The sequence below is a fragment of the Chiloscyllium plagiosum genome, unplaced genomic scaffold, assembly GCF_037043375.1.
Source record: "Chiloscyllium plagiosum isolate Xiang-an unplaced genomic scaffold, Cpla_swu_hap1 HiC_scaffold_16, whole genome shotgun sequence".
Lineage (NCBI taxonomy): Eukaryota > Metazoa > Chordata > Chondrichthyes > Orectolobiformes > Hemiscylliidae > Chiloscyllium > Chiloscyllium plagiosum.
In genome coordinates this window covers 20,098,462-20,120,188 of record NW_028270154.1, presented here as the reverse complement: position 1 = coordinate 20,120,188, position 21,727 = coordinate 20,098,462, and the positions used below count along the sequence as shown (strand labels likewise).

General features: G+C 40.3%; 1 protein-coding gene across 4 annotated transcripts in view; it reads left to right on the top strand.

The window, feature by feature from the left end:
* Positions 1-21,727, top strand: part of glra1 (glycine receptor, alpha 1) — a 168,825-nt gene that overhangs the window by 75,962 nt on the left and 71,136 nt on the right. For all 4 annotated transcript variants that reach the window (XM_043703245.2, XM_087995196.1, XM_043703247.2 and 1 more), the window contains 3 exons: positions 10,447-10,529; positions 19,694-19,828; positions 21,276-21,490. In XM_043703245.2, the coding sequence (XP_043559180.1) occupies positions 10,447-10,529; positions 19,694-19,828; positions 21,276-21,490 (433 nt within the window). The remainder of the gene's footprint in view (positions 1-10,446; positions 10,530-19,693; positions 19,829-21,275; positions 21,491-21,727) is intronic.

The window sequence follows — 21,727 nt, the reverse complement described above, 5'->3', positions numbered from 1 at the left end:
TGAGTGCAAACACAGCACTGAACACAACATGGGAAATTGATGCTGGCTGCGGGATATATTTTAAAAAGATTTGCATTTACACAGTGTATTTTTCAACCAACAGACACCTCAAAGTATTTTACAACCAATTAATTACTTTCGAAATGTCAGAAATGAAACAACCAATTTGCAACCAGCAATCTACACACACAGCAATGTGATAATGATCAGATAATCTAGTATTTGTGATGTCAATTGAGAAATAAGTATTGGTCAGGTCACCAGAAATAGTTTCACTACTTCCCTTCAAAATTTTGCCATATAGAAAATTGTTAGGTGAGGTACGGAGGGGGAGTGAAGTGTAAAAGAGAAGATGGTGTAGCAATATTGATCAAGGAGTCAATTCCTGCAGTAAAGAAGGATGTTACCTTAGAAGGTTCCTCAAATGGGGCTGTAAGGGTATAAGTTAAAAAAAAGAAATAGTGGTACCCACTTTGTGAGGACCCTCAAACAATTAGAGAGAGATGGAAAGACAGATATGGAGGCAAATCTCAGAGAAGTGTAAAAATAATAGAGCAATAATAGTACAAGTTTTCAACTTCTTCTATATTAACTAGGATGGACAAAGTCTGAAAGGCTTAGGTGGGCAGAATTCTTAAAATGTGACTAGGAAAGATTTTTAAGAAAGCACAAAGAGAGTCCAACAACAGAGATTGGATCAATTTTCCAGGAACAAATCTAGGTAGTGCTACATGTGGTAAAGGGATTATTTAAGAGACAGGGACCATATATTGAGTAAGATTAAGAGTATTATGGATAAGGATAAAGATAAGCCAGAAATAAGGGCTCTGAATTGGGGGAAAACTGATTTTAATTAAACAAGACAGGATCTGGCCAATGGGAACTGGGTGCAATTATTTGCAGGAAAATCCACATAAAAAGAACTATTCAAAAGGGTAATAATGAGAATGCAGGGCCAGCATGTTCTACAAAGGGCAAGGGTGGGATCAACAAATTCAAAACATACTGCATGTCACGGGGTGTATGGCATTAAATAAGGAAACAAGACAAAAGCCTTATGGTAGATACTGAAGGCTCAAATCAACAGCTGCCCTAGAGGGGTATGTAGCAAGTGCAGGGCATTGCTTAAAAAACATATCAGAAGAATGATGAGGGGACATGAAAAAGGAGGATAACATTAAGGAAAATCCACAGGCATTTACTAAGTATATTCAGGGAAAGAGAATAACCAGAGAAACCACCATTATATGGAACCAGGAGGCACCGCTAACATTTTAAATGAATACTTTGCATCTGTATTCAGTGAAGGATGATGCGGGCATAGAAATCAGGGAGGGAGGCTGGAATATATTTAATGAATTTGCATTGAGAAAGAGGAGGTATTAGCAGTTTTAACTGACTTGATTGTGGGTGAACCACCAGATTCATAAGAGATGTATCTGCTGTGACAGGCAAGGGGGGAGATTTCAAGGCCACACCATTAACTTTCCAAACCTGTCTGGCCTTGGGAGGGCTATCAGAGATGGACGACAACTAAGGTGATACCATGATTCAAGAAGGGTGTTAGGGATAAACCACAACACTACAGGCCAGTGAATCTAATATCTGCAGTTCAGGAAACAATTTGAATAAATTCTGAGGGACAGAATCAATCTCCACTTGGAGAGGAAAGGATTAACATCAACAGGGTTTTGTAAGGAAGAGATCATATCCAACAAACATGATTGAATTTTTAAAGAAGTGACTAGGTGGGTAGATGAGAGTAGTGCAGTTGATTTGGTCAATGTGGACTTCCATAAGCCTTTTGACAAGTTCACATGGCAGATTGAGAAGCTAAGAGCCAATGGCATTTAAGGTAATTTGGCAAATTGGATCTAAAATTGGCTTGGTGGCAAGAAGAGAATGATGGTTGAAGGGTGTTTTTGTGACTGGAAAACTGTGTTGAATGGTAATCATGAAGTTGTGCTGGGTACTATGCCATTTGTTGTGTAGATTAATGATCTAGACACAATAGGTGATGTGATCAGAGAGTTCACAGAGGACATGAAAATTGGTGGTGTGGTAAAAAGCACAGAGAAAAGCCAAAGACTACAGGATAATACAAATGGACTCGGTACATGGGCCACATGGTGAGAAATGGAATTTAATCCTGAAAAAGTGTGTGGTGATGCATTTTGGGAGGACAAGCACACAAGGGCATACACATGACTCGAAGGAAGTACGTCGGATCAGAAGGACCTTGATACACATGTCTATAGATTCTTGAAAGCAGCAGAACAGGTAGATAAGGTAGATTAGGAAGGCATTTGTTTTTATTTGTCAAGGTATTGAATATAAGAACAAAGAGGGCTCTTCTGTTGCAGTGATAGTGTCCCTACTTAAGGGCCAGGAGACTTGGTTCAAGTACAACTTGCTCCAGAAGTTTGTAACAATTGCTCTGAACAGGTTGGTTGGGAAAAATATACAAGAACAAGGAGATTATGATGGGGCAGTACATCAGGTTGGTTAGGCCACAACTGGAGTACTGTGAGATGTTTTGGTTGTCACACTGTCGGAGGATGCGTTTGCACGAGAGAGTATACTGAAGAAATTCTCCAGGATGTTGCCTAGGCTGGAGTAATACAGCCATGAGGAGGGACAAGATAGGCTGGTGTTGTTCCCCTGAGCACAGGGAGGACTGAGGAAGTCCCTAAAAGAGATGTCTAAAATTGTGGTGCAAGAGTCAAGAACCCTCAAGACAATTCAAAAGAACACTTGAAACATTCTATTATAAAAAAGTTACAGGCTAAGTGCTGGAAAATTAGATTAAAATGTATTGTTTGGTGATCAGCTCAGATATGATGAGCCCAAGGATCTCTTTCCACCTTGTAAAAATTCTATGACGATGATTTAATCTTCAAGACCACACCTACTCAGTATTGTACTGGAGTGCCAACTTTAATTTTTGTTCATGAATTTTAAAGTGAGACTTGAACCCAAAATATTATGATTCTGTGCTACAAACTGAACCACAGGTGACATTGTACATATAAGTCAGAAAAAGGGCAAGTAGTAAATGGAGGAAATGCAACATCTATCTCGAATTAACTAACATAAATTACCATATGTTTAGAAAAATGGTTACAAATATCATATCACACTAGAAGCAGATATGAAACCAGGATATGTAAAACAAGGAAACAATATTTCAGGGATAAAAATGCAGCATGGATTATAAGTTCCAATACAATATCGAATAAGTGATTGAAAGCATTTATTTTAAGCCAAAAGTAATTGGAAGCTCTTTATCATAACATTAATCTTTACCGATATAAATTGGATTCATGTTTGATGAAAGCCATGTTCATTATCCAAAGCTGTTCTAGAAGTTGATCCTTGCTTTCTTGCTTTAATTGAACCAGTCCCAGAGCAGAAGCGATGGCCAGTGCACAAAATATACATTACAATACAAGCTGAACTTGCACTTTTCCCAGTTACGTTTTTTTTTAGAACAGCCCTTTTAATTTTGTGGTTGTTATCATCTTGTACTGTTGTCTTCAGGAGTTAGTCACTGCAGCATGCACTCAATATGTGTATGATAACCTTTGCTCACAGTTAAATTCTAATATTAGTATGGCACAGGAGAGGATGCAAACCCTTCCCTTATATTAATAGCATTCAAAATGAGGTTTCAAACCATTTCTAATACTTCAGCAGACCAGTGGAGCTTTTTAAATCAAATCGGGATGTTCATGTAATTACCTCATTTGTCCTTTCCCAGCAAGTAGAGATAAACAAATCAGATTGATGATGCGATTCACAAGTAACCTTATCACTGTTCCATCAATGTACATCAAAAATGATGTGAAGTTCCCAAACTAATTGGAGAACTACATGTTAAATTTGATATGAGGTAGTAGTTACTGATGATATGTATTAAATTGAATACAAATTTTGAAGAGGTTGGATTAGAAAAGGTTTTTTTTTCAATCTAAGAAACAAAGTCTTGTGATTTCCACCAGCCCACCACCGTCCCCAAAAAGACACTACATTGTGTGGGAAGCTGGCTACATATCAGAAGGGGATCCTGAACCCAAGCTGAGTGATGACTATTTGTGCTTTCTTGGGAAAGATAAAAGAAATCAATTCCTTCAAATTCTGAGATATGCTGGAGACTTAGTTTGTTAATGGTATCCTATGGTTATATATTCTTAGTTCAAATTAAATAATCTGCTTCCATCTACAGCTTCAGAGATACTAAATTAGCTTTCAAATTCACCACTGAACAAATGAAGCTAAGAAATGTCAGACCCCCAACAGGAGGGTAGTTCAACCATTTAAGCTTTTTCAGCTAAAGTTTAAGCTCAGTCCAGCATCACAAAAATAATATGGCTGCTCAATCCCTCCAATCATCAAAAATAATTGCTGGGTGAGCAGATATTCATGAACCCCTGCTTTGTGTATCACATTTAACTTGGGCTTATATTAACCATTCAGCTCACAAATATACCATCGTTTCTCCAACACAAATGAGGTCTGAATTGCTGAAGCATAATTGATTATTCTTTTTAATCTTTTTCAATACAGTAAATTGGTCCATGAATAATCTATGTAAGGGTAAGCTTAATGTCTGTTGGCTTGTCATCGATTGTCCTTGAATTGCATGCCAGTGTTTGATTAGTCATATTGGCAACACATGGATATATCTAATTGACTGGATATTTTCTGTAAACAGTCAAAAATTACATATCGGTTCCATCTCACAGTACGTTTATAAATATCATGGAGGTGGACCAACCTTTTGTGAATATCTAGTGATTGGAGAATGAAAGGCCTGTGTGTATGATGCTGGGCTGGTAATTCAGTGGTTTGGACTGATGATCGGAAGATACAAATTTAAAAATCAACCATGACAGCTGGGAAATTTAAATTCAATTAATTAAGTAAATAAATCTGGAACTAAAAGCTAGCATCAATAATGGTGACCATGCAATAAATATGTTGTTTTAAAAATCCATTTGGTTCACTAATGTCCTTCAGGGATGGGAACCTGTTCGTGGAATGACTTACAGAGCGTGCCTAACTCTTAACTATCCTTTGAAAATGCCTAGTAAGCCTGTAACATGCTTGACAACAATGTATAATAAGAATAGAATTGGGTCTACAGCCCAGTATGAAACAGGTATCAGATACTAAAACGCCATAAGCACATAATCCAGTTGACCCTGCATCGAGAGGATTGTTCAAAAATTGGGAGAGCTGTTTCAGAGCTGAAAATGTGTTGCTGGAAAAGCGCAGCAGGTCAGGCAGCATCCAAGGAACAGGAGAATCGACGTTTCGGGCATAAGCCCTTCTTCAGGAAGGGCTTATGCCTGAAACGTCGATTCTCCTGTTCCTTGGATGCTGCCTGACCTGCTGCGCATTTCCAGCAACACATTTTCAGCTCTGATCTCCAGCATCTGCAGTCCTCACTTTCTCCTCAAAGAGCTGATTCAGAGTTGAGTCAAGCAACAGCCAAACATAGTCATAGTCACAGAGTCATATCTGTAGCCGACTTCCCAGACTTTATAGAATTATGGAATTTGTGCATGACCATCACCATTCCTGGGCATGTTCTCTTCGACTTGGAATGAAGTGGCGATTACCTTTAGGAAGAGTTGACCCCAGGATTTCTCAATATTGGTTCTGAATGCCATTAAATGGTTTCAGGTTAATCATGGGAAAGAAAACACTGAGGATGGAGCATTGAGGGTGGGCAACTACAGGGTCCATCGGCAAGAGTGGGATGGTAGTTTCATGAACTGATTGAGTCCTACAGGACATATTGGCCAAACTGGGTCTGGAGCAGATGATGAGAGAATCAACATGAAAAAAAATGCTTATTGGTTTTGTCCTCACTAGTGTATTTGTCACAAACATAACTGTTCCATGACAGTATTGGTAAGTATTGGTTGGTAGGCCATTCCCTCCACGACTCCCTCCCTCCACCCCCCCACCCTCCACTCCCAGCACCTTCCCCTGCCACTGCAAGAACAGCAAAACCTGTGCTCACATCTGCTCCCTCACCTCCGTCCAAGGCCCCAAAGGAGCCTTTCACATCCATCAAAACTTCACCTGAATGCCTATATATGTCATTTACTGTATCTGTTGCTCCTGAAGTGGTCTTCTCTACATTGGGGAGACAGGACACCTACTCGTGGAGTGCTTCAGAGAACATCTCCGGGACACCCTCACCAACCAACCCCACGGCCGAACACTTCAACTCCCCCTCCCACTCTGCCAAGGACATGTAGGTCCTGGACCTCCTCCATCACCACTTTCTATCCACCTGATGCCTGGAGGAAGAATGCCTCATCTTCTGCCTCAGGATCCTCCAACCCCATGGCATCAATGTCGATTTCACCAGTTTCCTCATTTCTCCTCCCCCCCACCTTATCCCATTTCCAACCTTTCAGCTCAGCACCATCCTCATGACGGCCTACCTGTCCATCTTCCTTCCCACCTATCCAGTCAACCCTCCTCTCTGGCCTATCACCATTACCCCCATCTCCATCTACCTATCGCACTCTCAGCTACCTTCCCCCCAGCCCCACCCTCCTCCCATTTATCTCTCCACCACCTCAGCTCACAGTCTCATTCCTGATGAAGGGTTTTTGCCCGAAACATCAACTCTCCTGCTCCTCAGATGCTGCCTGACCTGCTGTGCTTTTCCAGCACCATATTCTTGATCCAGGAAACTCTGTGGATTTCAACTGCAGAATAACATTGCACCAAAATTTGTGTTGCCTCATGGCCAGGTATATCCTTTGCTTTTCAATAGCAGTTAGTCAGGGGTCAAACCCAGGTCCATGGAAGAATGAGCCTGATGCAGTATCAGGAACACTTAAAAATGAGATGACAACCTTGCAATCGTACAATACGGGACCTCATACATGTTAAATAGAAGTGATATTACACAATAGGTAGAGCTAAGTGATGATACAAACATTGGATTTTTTTTTCTCATTCATTCATGAGATGTTGGTGTAACTATCTCTAATTGCCTTTGAGAAGGTGGGTGGATGAGCTGCCTCTTTGAACCACTGCTGTCCATGGAGATCAAGTACTGCCACAGTGCTGTTAGAAGTTTGACCCAGTGACAGTAAAGGAACAGTGATAAAGCTCAAAGTTAGGATGGCGTGTCCCTTGGTGGGGAAGTTGCAGGTTGTGGTGTTCCATATATTGGCTACCCTTGTCCCTCTAGGCATGAAAGGTCACAGATTCCGAAGGTGCTTTTGATGGAGCCTTGCCGAGTTGTTGCAATACATCTAGTAGCAAGTACTTACAGCTGCAGTGTCAGTGGTAGAGTAAGTGAACATTGACTCTAATGGATGGTGAGTCAACCAAGTGGGCTGCTTTGCCCAGGATAGTGTTTAGCTTCTTGAGTTTTGTTAGAGCTGAGCTCAAATGGGCAATTGGAAAATATTTCATCACACTCCAAACTTGTTCTTTATGGAAGGTGGATACACTCTGGGGAGTCAAGAAGTGAATCATTCACTGTAGAATTTCCAGCATTTGGTCTGCCCTTGTAATCACAGTATTTATATAATGGAACTGTGCAGTCCTGGCACAATCACTCATTAATTGTTGCAGAAACAGAAACAAGTCATGAGAGAATGAGATTCTCTGAATGCCCTCCATTCTATTAACTGCAGAGCTCAGCAGATGAGAGCAAAAGTGTTTACAACCATCTTCAGCCAGAAATGCTGAGTAAATGATTCAATGAAGTCTTTTCTATTACAAAGACTGGTCTTCAGCTAGTTCAATTCATTTTTTGTGATATCAAAAGTCAGCTTATGGCACTGAATTCAATATCCTGCCTGTAGAGAAGATGTGTACAAGAGAACTAGATCTAGTCATAAATTTCATACAGTGCAGCTAGTAGCTATTCAGCCCATTGACTCTGCACTGACCGTCTGAAAAACATGTCACCCAGAGCCAAACCCCCACTCTATTCCCGTAACCCCTGCCTTAACTGTGCATAATTTTCTAGCCAACACATGCTGTACACTAGCATGGCCAATCCACCTGACCTGCACATCTTTGGACTGTGGGAGGAAACTGGAGCACCCTGAGGAAACCCATGCAGACACGGGGGAGACTGTGCAAACTCCACACAGACAATCCCCCAAAACTGGAATCACAGCCTGGTCCCTGGTGCTGTGAGGTCACAGTGCTAATGATTGTGAAACCGTGCTGGCAAGCTGTTCCAGAACAGCTACAACAACTATGTCTACCCGACAAATTGGAAAATAGTGCAGGATGTCCAATCCTCCAAAAGCAAGGCATAGTTAATTTAATCACTATTGTCCCATCAGCCTACTCAGCAAAGTGATGGAAGACAGGATTCAACAGTGTAAACAAATGTTACTTTCTCAGTAATAGTCTGATTGGGTTAGTTTGGGTTCTGCCAGGACCACTCAACTCCCAGTTTCATTAACGTTTCAGTGTAACATAGGGAATCAGCTGAAATTCAAAACTGAAACAAAAGTGACTGCATTCAGCATCAAAGCAACACTTGGTCAAGTGTGGCATCAATGAGCCCTGGAAAAGTGCCAGTAGGAACTGGGGGAAAGTTCACTATCCAGGATCTTATGGAACACAAAGGATGATCATTCTAGCTTTAAAGACTAATCATTTCAACTCCAGGACAATGCTGCAGAGGTCCTTGGAGTAGTGTCTCAGCCCAAACACCTTTAGCTGCTTCACAAAAACCTTCTCTATCATAAAGTCAAAAGCAAATGTATTTACTGATAATTTAAAAGTTTTCTGTTCTATTTGAAACTCCTCAGATACAGCCAACATGTAGCTTGTCTTGAACAACATTCAGGCATAGACTGCTAAATGGCAAGTAACATTCACACAAGTGACAGCAATGATCTACTATAAAAGTGTGAATATAATATTTTCATCTTGACATTCAATAGCATTATCATTGCCAAATATCCTACCATCAATATCCTGGAGTCAGCACTGATCAGAAACTTAACTGGGCCAACTGCGTCAATACTATGACTATAATAGCAGATCAGAAGTTAGGCATTCTGGGATTAGTTACTGACCTCCCACTCCCTAAAGCTTTACCATCACATATAAGGCACAAGTCTTGAGAATAATGGAATACACTTCACTTTCCTGGTGGAGTGCAATTCAAGAGACTCAATAACATTCAGGACAACCAACCAACTTGATACATTCACTCCTACCATCACCAGTGCACTGCAGCAATGAAAACTTCCTCGACAGCACCTCCCTAACCCATAACCTCCACTATCAAAAAGGACAAGAGGGGCAAATGCATGGCACCATCACCATCTTTTAGACATCCAAGTTACACATCCTTGTGATTTAAGAAATATTTTGCCATTCCTTCATTGCACAATGTAAAGTCCTGGCAGTCCCTCACTAATGCTGTTCCTTCACCAATCAGACTAGATTAATTCAAAAGCGTGACTTGCCAATGTCTTCTCCAAAGCAATTAAGGACAAGCAGTTAGAACTCACCAGTAAAGCCTATATACTATGAATTTAAAAAAAACATGTCAATGTGGGTGATACCTTTAATGTGTACATGTGTATGTGTGCGTGGGGAAAAAAATCAGAATACTTGGAGGAAGGGGATCCTAGTAGATTCCAGAACAATGATAGATATCAGTGGATTCATCACAATGATTATAGGGAATTTATTAAATAAACAATAGTAGACTCAGAAATTATACCAATTGCTTCTGTGTTATTGTATATAGAAAGGAGAGATCATTAATTACAGTGGGCAGATAATTGCAATAATGTTTGACACAATGATCATAACAATTAGTTTCAAAAAAGGATACATTTAGTATAGAGCGATTAGACCATTGGAAAGGAGAAATAAATGTATTAACTAGCGTAGGAGTAAATGGCTGTAGTCTTGTAGAGATTATTCAAAATAACTTGCATGATGTAACCACAATAAGTGCAGAGAGAAGGTGGAACTATCATGGTAACCAGCACAATGTCACAAACCATATCCACTTCATTTAAATTAATTTGCTCAAGCTATAACCCACTATAGATCAATTTACCATCTACTGTTTTCATTGAGAAGCACAGGTAATATTATTTTCCTATTATTAATCACCTGGAACACTGGAGAGATTTCATTGTTTAATGTTATTATCTCAGCATTAAACCATAACTGTAATATTAATAGGAACAATAGTAGAGCTATCGTGGTGTGAATTGTAGTGCTAATCTGCACCATGCATTCAGAATAGATTAGACAACTGTCCTGTATTAAACATTTGATGAATGTTGTGTTCATTATGCTAATATTCTTTGTTCAAAGAAATTGATAGTTCAGACTAGTTTCAAATGTTGTAGGGTCAGTCCCAGTCAAAAAGTATTAATATGACCTTTGAACCCAATGTAATTTCTTTTTTCTTCTAAGGTTAACACTGAGTCTTTCCTGTCCCATGGATTTGAAGAATTTCCCAATGGATGTGCAAACATGTATTATGCAACTTGAAAGCTGTAAGTATTCCCTATTCTCTGTTCTGATGAAGAGTCATTGTACTTGAAATGTTAACTCCATTTCTCTCTTCACAGAGATAGTCATGGTGTGGAGGTGCTGGTATTGGACTGGGTTGGACAAGGTCAAAACTCACTCAACACCAGGTTATAGTCCAACAGGTTTATTTGAAAACACAAGCTTTTAAGGCACTGCTCCTTCTTTAGAGTCTGTTGTGTCTTAACTGTGAGGTCTTGTATAGACTCTAAACAAAACTTTGCATTTAAAATGCATTGTCTGACCTGAGATGTCACCACTTTACACTGAATAAACCTTAAGTTATCTTGGGGCAGTGACTTGAAAGAAATTCTGGTATTCAGATTAATCATTTGAAATCTGCACCTCCACTCTAACTGATTAAAGATTTAACAGCCATCTTAGGTTTGTTCAATTAATTAGCATCAGTTATATGACCATTTGATCTTTTACTTAGAAATTCTGTTTCTGACGTCTCCTCTCTCCTGAAGAAGGATCGAGGCTCTGGAAACTTGTTGGACTATAACCTGGTGTCACGTGATTTTTGACCAGTCATAGCCAGACCAGCTTAGTTTCTCCTGCACATACTGTTTTTATTGTATTCTCTATTAATAAGGTTATTTTAATATTAATTCAAAAATTAACAAGCCACAAAGGTGATTTACTTAACACACTGTACAATAACTGCCCACCACATGACTGTGGCTGAAAACTACAGTCTTAAGTGAAATCACTTCGGTAAAATGGATCAGTTTGGTACTTTGCATGTGACCTAAGGTTAATTAATACCATTGTTCTATTTTTGCATGACATGGACAAGACCAGTTTGTGTTGGATCTGGGTTGAATGGAGCCAAAAATGTAATTTACCATGTCTCGTCCATCTACTTCCATTTGTAGAGGGCAGGTACAACTGCATAAAATAGATTCAGCCTTTTGTGAAATTAAAGTGAGACAACAACATCTGCCTATCTTTGACCTTTTTGTTTGAATGCTAATATCAAGCTTTCATACATAGAATATTCAATTTTCACATAGTTATGGGTTACTGGAAGGTGCAATCAACAAGGAGCCTGGACAGGAGCAACTTCAATAATTTTGAGAAAAGAAATTAGTGTCTCAATTTTAACTCTGCTTTATTCATGATAATAAGTTGCTGCAACTTTAAGCAGCAAAGGTTAAGAATCCTCCTCCAGTATGCAACTGTCCAGGCGCCACAATGTCAACTGAGTTTAGGAATCATCTTGCGTCCAAAGCCTGCTCCCTACTGCATAATCAGGAGTGAACCTATAAAATTACTAACCTTAGCTTGGACCTGCACCATGTTCCTTCTCTTCACAAACTTTCACTCTTTATTTGCTCGGTATTACAGATTTCCTTTGATTTTATCCATGCTGATACTTTGCTTTAATGGTGTTATCACCAAATAGTTAAGTCTCCTTTGTTGTCAGTACATAGATATTAATAAAAATTTGTTCTGGGGGTATGGTTGATGCTGACAAGGCTAGCATTCAGTTAAATCAACCACGTTACTGTGGAGTCATATGTTGGCCAGACCAGGTAAGGATGGCTGATTTCCTTTCCTAAAGGACATTAGTGAACAGGTGAGTTTTTAAATGACAACTAGCAGTGGTCGCCACTAGGCCAGTTTTTATTCCAGAACTTTTATTGAATTCAAATTTCACCATTTGCCAGGGTGGGATTTGAACAGATGTCACTGGAGTATTGGCCTGAGGTTCTGGACTGCTAGTGCAGTAAAATCAACGTCTATTCCAAGTACTTTGTTACTGATTGATGATTCTGACATCTTTTTGGTTGTCAGTTTTATTGTTATTACAATCACTGTTACATTGGATTACATTGAGTATCTGTGTAGTTTCTTTAGTAATGGCTGGTCACGTTATAGTATTCATTAACTTCTGATAACATGAAACCTTCCAGTTACCTATGTTCCCTATTTTGTTGCACTCTGTTCTCTGTTGTCACTTCATAAACGTTGTTTTCCTCAATGTCACATTATCAAAGAGACTCCATGTACGCATTGTCTAATGAGCCGCACAATCACTGCTGACCATGGAGAAATATTAGCTGAGCACAATGCTACCTCACTAAATGTCCTTTTCATGCATGCTTGGCTGGGGTTGAATAAAGTCATTATCAGGAAAAGAAATTCTGGCTGAGTTTTCTCTACCTAAGTCAGAAAGGTTAAATTCAATTGCTCCTTCTTCATACTGCCCCAGCTAAAATGAGTCAACCTAGTCTTGTTCATTGCTCATAACTGGCATGAAAATGATATGATGAGGTGCAATTTATAAGTTTCATTCAATTCCTGAAATACTTTCTCTCTCTCTATCATGTTGTTCTTTGTGTGATAAAGTGGGAAAATATTTTATTGTCATTTTATAAATAAGCGTTTGTTTTCAGTTTTGAGAAGTTTCTTTTTAAGAATCAGAATGTCATTTGCAACAGTGAACTAATGACATGAGTTCCAAGAAAACATGTGACATCAGTTAGATGCCTAGCAGGATGCCTGGTGAATCAAATTGATAAAGCATTTACAAAAGTGATTTTTTTATTGAAATAAATTTTTACAAAATTAAGAAAATACAAAACGTAGTATAGCAATCTTATACTACAAAAACTTTAACAATAAACTACCTACTACTCTACAGAACAAACCAAAACTATCACACAGGTACAAAACAATCTTTCCACATTAAGATTCAATAAATGACTATACTTAGCAAATTAGTTTAACTTAATATAAATTGTACTAGACTGACCTATCTTACATTAGATCAAATTAGATAAAATCACCTTGGATTAACTTAACTGAAAATAAATTAAATTACACCACTCAACGCACCTCAACAGAAGCTCCCTCCATGGTGACATCAGTTATTATACCCATATTTATCAAGCTTCCTCCCCTCAGGGCCCCCGGACTACCAAACCCGGCCTTCATGGCTATATAAAGGCCCTGGTCAATAAACAGGGCCACCACGACTTATAAAATAGTTCCACTTCTTGGTGCACCACATTCGTAAAATAATCTTGATGGACGTGCTCCAGCTCTAGTCTGTGCCATCCCATGAGATGTGGGGGATTTTCTGAGATCCAGTTCATGAAAATGTTTTTCCTTGCACAATCCATGAGAATATTAAATAGTCTCTTTCCATGTTCATCTAATGAAGACAGGTTCGGCAGTCCCGAAAGAAGGATACTGGATCTGTCCGAACTTCAATTCCCAGGATTCCCTCCAATTCACTCGCTATGGCACCCCAGTACCTACGGATCTTATGATATGACCATCGACAATGAATAAGGGTGCCTAAGCTTATTTTGTATTTAGGACATCCTGGAGGCGCTCATTTCTTGAACTTTGCTAATCACTCTGGAGTCATATGGACCCTGTGAAGAATCTTCAATTGCATAGCCTGAGCTGTATTGCATATCGGGATTTTCTTCACATTCTCCCATATGTCCTCCCATGTTTCAAATTAAATTTATACTCCTAGTTCCTGATTCCAGACTCAGTAGAGTCTTCCCTTATCTTCCAAGGTGCCCCTCTCTGTAAATGATGCAGGGTACTAACCGAGAGAGTGCCCACGCACCAGAGGACTCTTCTCTCCGTATCAGACTAATAGGGCTGAGCATTAAGTGTGGTCCTTCATGGTTTATAATCCCTAATCTGAAAATAATAGAAGACGTCTCTACTAGGTAGCCTATATTTGTGACTTAGCTGGTCGAAAGACACCAGGTACTCTCCCTCAAATAAGTCTCCCAAACAGGAGACTCCCTTAACCTCCCATGCTTTAAAGCCGGAATCCATTGACCTTAGCCTAAATACTGGGGATCCAACTAAGGGGTTGAACAGTGAGGTCTTATGTAAATTACCCTCGCCCTGCCGAATCATTCTCCACGCTTTGTCGGTGTTTATAATGATCGGGTCTTTACAATGCTCAGCAACAGGTTTCATCCTGTTCATAAATAGCAAGTTAAGGACGGGGCACCTTGCCTGAGAGAACCCAACATCAAGCCATATCGACTTTGGATCCTTACACACTGAATCACTCACATGGGACAATAGGGCGCTTACCTGGTATCACTTAAAGTCTGGGAGATCCACCTTCCCCAAACCCAGTGGGAGTTGCAACTTGGTAAGTTTAATAAGAGGGCATCAATGACCCCACAAGAAGGACCCCAGCCTGCCATTGAGCTTCCACAACACATCTCTGAAAACAACAACGGGAGCATTCTCATGGGGTACAGTAGCCGAGGAAGAACGTTCATTTTAATCAAGGCTATTCAGCCTAACCATGACATTGGTAGCCCCGCCCAAAGTTGCAGCTCCTGTTTTATCTCATCAAACAAATACACAAAGTTAGCTCTGTAAAGCTGGTGGAAAGCACGGTTAATAAAAATACCCAAGTAAATAAAACCTTTTTGTGACCACCAGAAAAGAAATTGTATTCCATCCTCCAAGTCAGGCACTCCCACCAAGGCCCCACAGGCAAGGCTTCCGATTTTGTAAAATTAATTTTATAACCCGAGGAAGTGCCGAATAACTTAATCTTTTGTATTAGCCGAGGTACAGACTTTTCCAAGTTAGCCAAAAGGAGAAGAACATTGTCAGCGTAGAGAGTAATGCTAAAATTGTCTGATTTTACATGGTTCATAAAGACCACAGCCTTGTGGTCATTATATAGCACTGTGACCCACCTAGTGAAGTCCACCCCATCCCCCCCCCCCCAAGACCAAAAGATATGGCCATTCCACCTGATCAAATGCCTTTTCCGTGTCCAAGGAGATCACCAAGCCTGGAGTTGACCTCTGCTGACATAATTGCACTATATTCAACACCCTCCTGACATTATTGGAAGAGCTATGACCCTTGATAAAATCCTTCTGGTCTTCCTTTATAATAGTGAGCAATACCTTCTCCAATTTCAGAGCTGGTGTTTTAGACAGGATTTTAAAATCTACTTTCAGCAGTAAGATAGGTCTATATGAGGAACATTCCACAAGATCTTTACCTTTCTTGAGAATGAGAGATTTTGGCCTCCCTTAGAGAGGGCAGAGGTAGCCCTGGCTATATGAATAATTAGACATACCCAATACTGGCTCGGCCAAAGTTTATGAATTCCTTATAGAACTCACTTGGAAACGTGTCCGGGCTGAGTGCTTTGCCACTTTGGAGCTGCCTTACCACCTCTTGTATCTCTTGTATTATTAAGGGTGCATTCAAAAGGGAGGCTTGCTTTTCATTTATACCTGGGAGGTCCAGATTCTCAAAAAAAGAATTCCATCCTTGCTATTCCATCTGCATAGCCATTTGACCAGTATAACACTGCATAGAATTTCCTGAATATGGCATTCATCTTTGTCAACTCACGAGTGATAGTACGCCCTGATAGACAGGATGGACTGCGGGGTACTTTTCTTCCTAGTCAGATATGCCAGATATCTACCTGGCTTATCCCCATATGCGAATAACCTTTGCTTCGCAAAGGAGACTTCCCTCCTGGGTAAGTATTGAATTCAGAGCAGCCTGGAGAGCTGTGGCTGGCTCTAACTTAACCACAGATGGTCTCTCATAAAATGCCGATTCGGCTGCTTTCAGCCGGCCTCCAGCAATGGTTACTGCTCTCCTCTCTGCCTTTTCCTGGGAGCTGAGTATGGAATAACAAAACCCCTTAAATACTCCTTGGTGGTCTCCCAAAGCACCGATGGGTTACTTATGGCACCCGAGTTGATGTCCTAGAAGGTCCTAAGCTCCCTTGTGAAGTATTCTATAAATTTGCTTCAAAAGAAATGGATCCATGCACTAGTGCTGCGTGTCTATTCTACTATCCCTGATCTTTATATCCAGGTACACTGCCGCATGGTTTGAAATGGCTGTTTCCAATCCTGCAGGATAACATTGAATCCAGATAGGTCAACGGAACAAAGAACATACTAATTCTCATGTGGCACTTGTGCGGGTTGGAGTAAAAGGTAAAATTGCTCCCATTAGGGTGGAGACATCTCCACACATCCACCAGCCACAGCTCCCCACACAAGCCTACTAGCTGTCTGGATTGTAGGGAGATACCCAAGAGATCCTTTGGCATCCTGTCTACCTCAGGGTCCATGAGACGGTTGAAGTCTCCTCCTATAATCATATGGCACACCCCAAGAGCCATCAATTTGGAGACTGCTTCAATCAAGAATTTAAGGAAGTGTGCCGGGAGGCAATAGACATTCAGGATGCCATACTCTTCCCTGTTTATTAAGGCCTTCAGGATAATAAACTGCCCATACTCATCCTTAATTTGTTCCATTATCTGGAATGGGAGATTCACCTGTACTAGTATGACCACTCCTCTGCTTTCAGAATTGAAAGAGGAGAAGAATACCCCACCAAATCCTCCCTACTGTAACTTCAAATGTTCCTTGTCATTCAAGTGTGTTTCGTGTAACACGGTAATATCAACCCTTTCCTTTCTGAGGTTTGAGAGCACCTTCTTTCTTTTGATCTGGGAATGGCTCCTTTTTATGTTCCAGGTGCATCATCTAAATGATCCACTAGCCAGAGCGGATCCGCAGCTCCCCCACCCTGGAAGGAAGAAGCTTATTCATGGTGCATTAAGTGGAGAGAATACAAAATTTATAAAATCCAGAAACTACCACTAAAGACACTACCAAAACTATTTAAAAAACTAACCAATACTCTTAAAGTAAACAAAGAAACACATAAACAATGAATCGCTGGAGATTTCCCCCCTTGCGCATTAGAGGCACTCGTCCCAAACTTTACAACCATTCTGGTTCCTTCCAGCTATGGCTGCTCCCCAAACCCAAGCAATACAGAAACAAAGAAAAACTATTATTTACATAAGTGAGAGTTAAAAGTAGATGCCCACCTCATCCCCTCCATACATCAACTCCACCCCTCACCGGAGGAAACAAAAAAATAACAAAAATTACTAAAAAAGAGAAAAAAAATGGAAATTTTACATCAAAGCCATGCCAGGGCTGTAGGACCAACAACCACAAAAGGAAATGATAGGCCATTGTCCATAGCTTTGTTGTTTTCCCCCTGACCCAGATCATTTATTTCAAAGAGTCAAAAAATCCCTTACTTTCTCTGTTGAGTCAAAGTTATAAACAGACCCTCCATGGTTGAAGCACAATCCTGCTGGGTACCTCACAGCATATTGGATATTCAAATCTCTCAATCGCTTCCTGACTTCATCAAAAGATTTCCTCCTCTTGATTATAGCCCCAGAGAAGTCTTGAGAAAACATAGTGGGCGGCACGGTGGCACAGTGGTTAGCACTGCTGCCTCACAGCGCCTGAGACCCGGGTTCAATTCCCGCCTCAGGCGACTGACTGTGTGGAGTTTGCACGTTCTCCCCGTGTCTGCGTGGGTTTCCTCCGGGTGCTCCGGTTTCCTCCCACAGTCCAAAAGATGTGCAGGGTTAGGTGAATTGGCCATGCTAAATTGCCCGTAGTGTTAGGTAAGGGGTAAATGTAGGGGTATGGGTGGGTTTCGCTTCGGCGGGTCGGTGTGGACTTGTTGGGCCGAAGGGCCTGTTTCCACACTGTAATGTAATCTAATCTAATCTAATAATTTTCGAACCTTTATACACCAGAGCCTGTGAGTCTTTTCCCAGCCTTCTGGAGGCTTCCATTATCAGTTGCTTCTCTTTATAACACTGGAGTCACACTAGGACCAGGCAGGGGTGCTGATCCAACCCAGACCTGCACATCGTGACTCGGTGGGACCGCTCCACACGCTCTCGGCCCGACTCGATTCCCAACCCCAGAAGCTGCAGGACCCACTGGTCAAGGAAGCTGACCAGACTCTCACCTTCTTTATGTTCTGGGAGCCCGATTATCCATAAGTTTTTCCTTCAACCTCGATTCTCGAGGTCATTGACCTGGTCCAGCAGGGGCCCGAACCTGGCCTTCCAGTATTTGGATCCACCCCTCCGAATTCTCCGCTGTGATCTCCGACACCGGGTCCTTTGTTCCCCTACCTCAACATTTCGTTCCAGCGTTCGGATCTTCTGCTCATACTTTTGTAGCATGGCAGAGATTGGTTCCAGCACCGATTCGATTTTCTCTTGAAGTTTTACAAACTCTGAGACTAGCTTCTGCTGCTCCAACAGGTTCAAGGGCGTCGCCACAGGAGCCAGGGCTGCAGCCGCGGATGTGCCTGGCACTGTAGGGGAGTTCCTTGCTTGCTGAGATCCTCTCGCTCCCTTTCCTTAATTCATCTTCATCTTGTTCCCAGAATGTTAGAATCGAAAAGGTTCTAGGAATTTTGTATTACTTTGTTTTATCGATTTTTCTTACGGATGACTAGTGAGGGGGTGTGAAAGCCTACCTTACTTGGGTTTTGGTGCAGACCTCAGCACAGCAGACCTATCAGATTGCGGCCATCTTGGACCCCCACCACAAGATTGAACTTTTATGACCGACTGAGAAAGTAGCCCATGGGTCACTAGCAACCTGAGTTCAGTTCAAATTAAGTTTTAATCAGGCAAGAAATCTCGAGACCATAATACCTGGAAAGATTCCGTCAAGTTAAAAAAAAAGGAAGAGTTAAGCTAGGAGTGAAAGTTCACTTCCATAATGGATATTGCTGGAGAAAATAATGAAACATTGTCTTGCTATCAGATTTCCAGTGTCTACTGTATTTTGCTTTTTATCACCTTATCCATTGTCCATCCCACCACATGCAACCAATGTTGCTTATCATGTCTTCATGGACCTTCCCACCATTGAAACCAATGTTCTGTCTCCCAGAAAGTGCCACTGAGTTTCAGAGTGAATTACCTTTAGGTGACAGAAACCTTTTAAGCATTTCCATTTGTGCTAGTCTTCTGTTTCTAACCCCTGTTCATTATACTTTTTTGGAGTATTTAGAGAAACTGTTCATTTGCCCCTAATTGTTCTCCTATTGTTATAATTGACTTCAATAAATATCTTAAAACACTACAGATTTACAAAAAAGTATTGATAAAAATATGAAAAATAGCACATGCTGGGCATTATACATATTTCTAAGTGACTCATGTAACCTTATGAGAATTTTCAAATGCTCAGTATTGCAGTATTATGGTTTTCAAATATGAAATTTCTTTCCCTCTTTTATCCTTCAGTTGGATACACAATGAATGATTTGATATTTCAATGGGATGAAAAAGCTGTACAAGTAGCTGACGGATTAACTTTACCACAGTTTATTCTCCAAGAGGAAAAAGATTTAAGAGACTGCACAAAGCACTACAATACAGGTCAGTATTATAACCAGAAACATTGTCACCAACATGATGTGCAAGGTGCCATAACAACAGGCTTGGTAAACATTATCTTCTCAGCAATTGTGCATAAACACTTAACACTGCAAGGCTAAATGTTAGAGCCTGTTATAACCATAGATTTTACCTTCTTATTATTGAGTTTATAGAATTCTGTGCTGCAAATTATTCTTTTTCCGATTTAAGTCTTCCATTGCATTAATAATGTTTTTGGATAACTTAAACAAGACATTTAAATCCAATCAATAAAAAAATGTAAATAATTTGCCTTTAATCATTATTTAGCATTTTTGACTCAAGGTATTCTGTGTCTGTTAAATTGTTTTGTTTTGATGTTCAGCTTTATCAGGAAAGCATGTGATGTGGTATAGCATTTCATGGATTTTTGCACTTGCCAATGCCAAATGTGTTACAATTTGCTGAATAAATATCTAAATTTTACACAGGTCCCAGAGGCAACAAAATTGCTGTTGCAAGTCTGGAACTGAGTGATAAATCACTTGCTGTGCCAATTTATTCACTCAGGTCATAATGTGATTGATTTGGGGGAACTAGAAATGTAACATTTACAATAGTTGCTCTTAATCTGTACACATTTTAAATAAAACTCTTGACTTTGTTGTCATATATATGTGCTGTTTTTAAAACGTATTTCTTTCAATTTCATACGCATTGTTTAACTAAAGCAATCCCACTGAGGAGAATGCAACATCTCTATACAGTAAATAATACATTAAATGTCCAGTTCCATTCACAAAAGCTCAGACACTTAGCTCATACGTACTCACTTGCAACAAGATCTGGATAACCACCATGTGTATGCTGATGAGTGGGACATAAGTATCAACCAATGACTATTTCCGATAAGAGAGTCTCATTACCTCTCCTTAATGTTTAACCAGCATTGAATTTCCCACCATCAACATTGTAGAGATTGCTATTAACCAGAACCTTAACTGAATCAGCAACATAAATAACGACAGTACTAGAGCAGGTCAGAAGTTTGAAATTCTGCACTTTCTGACTACCCAAAGGCTTTTCAGCATCTACAAAGCTTGTCAGAAGTGTGATGGAGTATTTGCCAGCGCCTGGATGAGTGCAATTCCTTTCCCCATTGCTTTGCATTTCTTTGCACGTGGTATTATCCATGTACTGTTGTTCCCTTTTGAAAATTACTTTGAATCTGATTCCACCACTCCATGTGCTTCCATGTCAAAAAAAAGAATATGCCAAAAAATCGAAACTCTGTTCATCGCCCTTCTGATTTTTTTTGCTGATTATCTTTAATCTGTATTCTCTGGTCATTGACCTTACCACCAATGCAGACAGTTTCTCTGAAACACACTGAAAATCCTTGAAACAATGTGGACTTTATTAAAACTAATCTAATTCATATCACATTGACTTTTCTGTCTCACTTCAGGGAAATTTACTTGTATAGAGGCACGTTTCCACCTGGAAAGACAGATGGGTTACTACTTAATCCAGATGTATATCCCAAGTCTCCTCATTGTTATCCTGTCCTGGGTCTCCTTCTGGATCAATATGGATGCAGCACCAGCACGTGTTGGTCTAGGAATTACAACTGTGCTTACCATGACCACTCAGAGTTCAGGATCCCGAGCATCTCTACCAAAGGTAACAGACCATAAATTGAGGGAAGGGCAAAGTTGTCTTGTATAAATCAAAAGCACTTAACATATTTTACATGTAGTTTTAAAGTCTTGTTCTGTCAGGAATTTTGCATGTATATAACTTATAACAACATTCAATGCATAACCTTTGTTTTCTGCATTATGGGCTTAACTTCAGCTCAGGAAGTGCAAGTTATTACCTTCCAACATCATGATGCCAACTTTGGAAGGCAGCCCATTC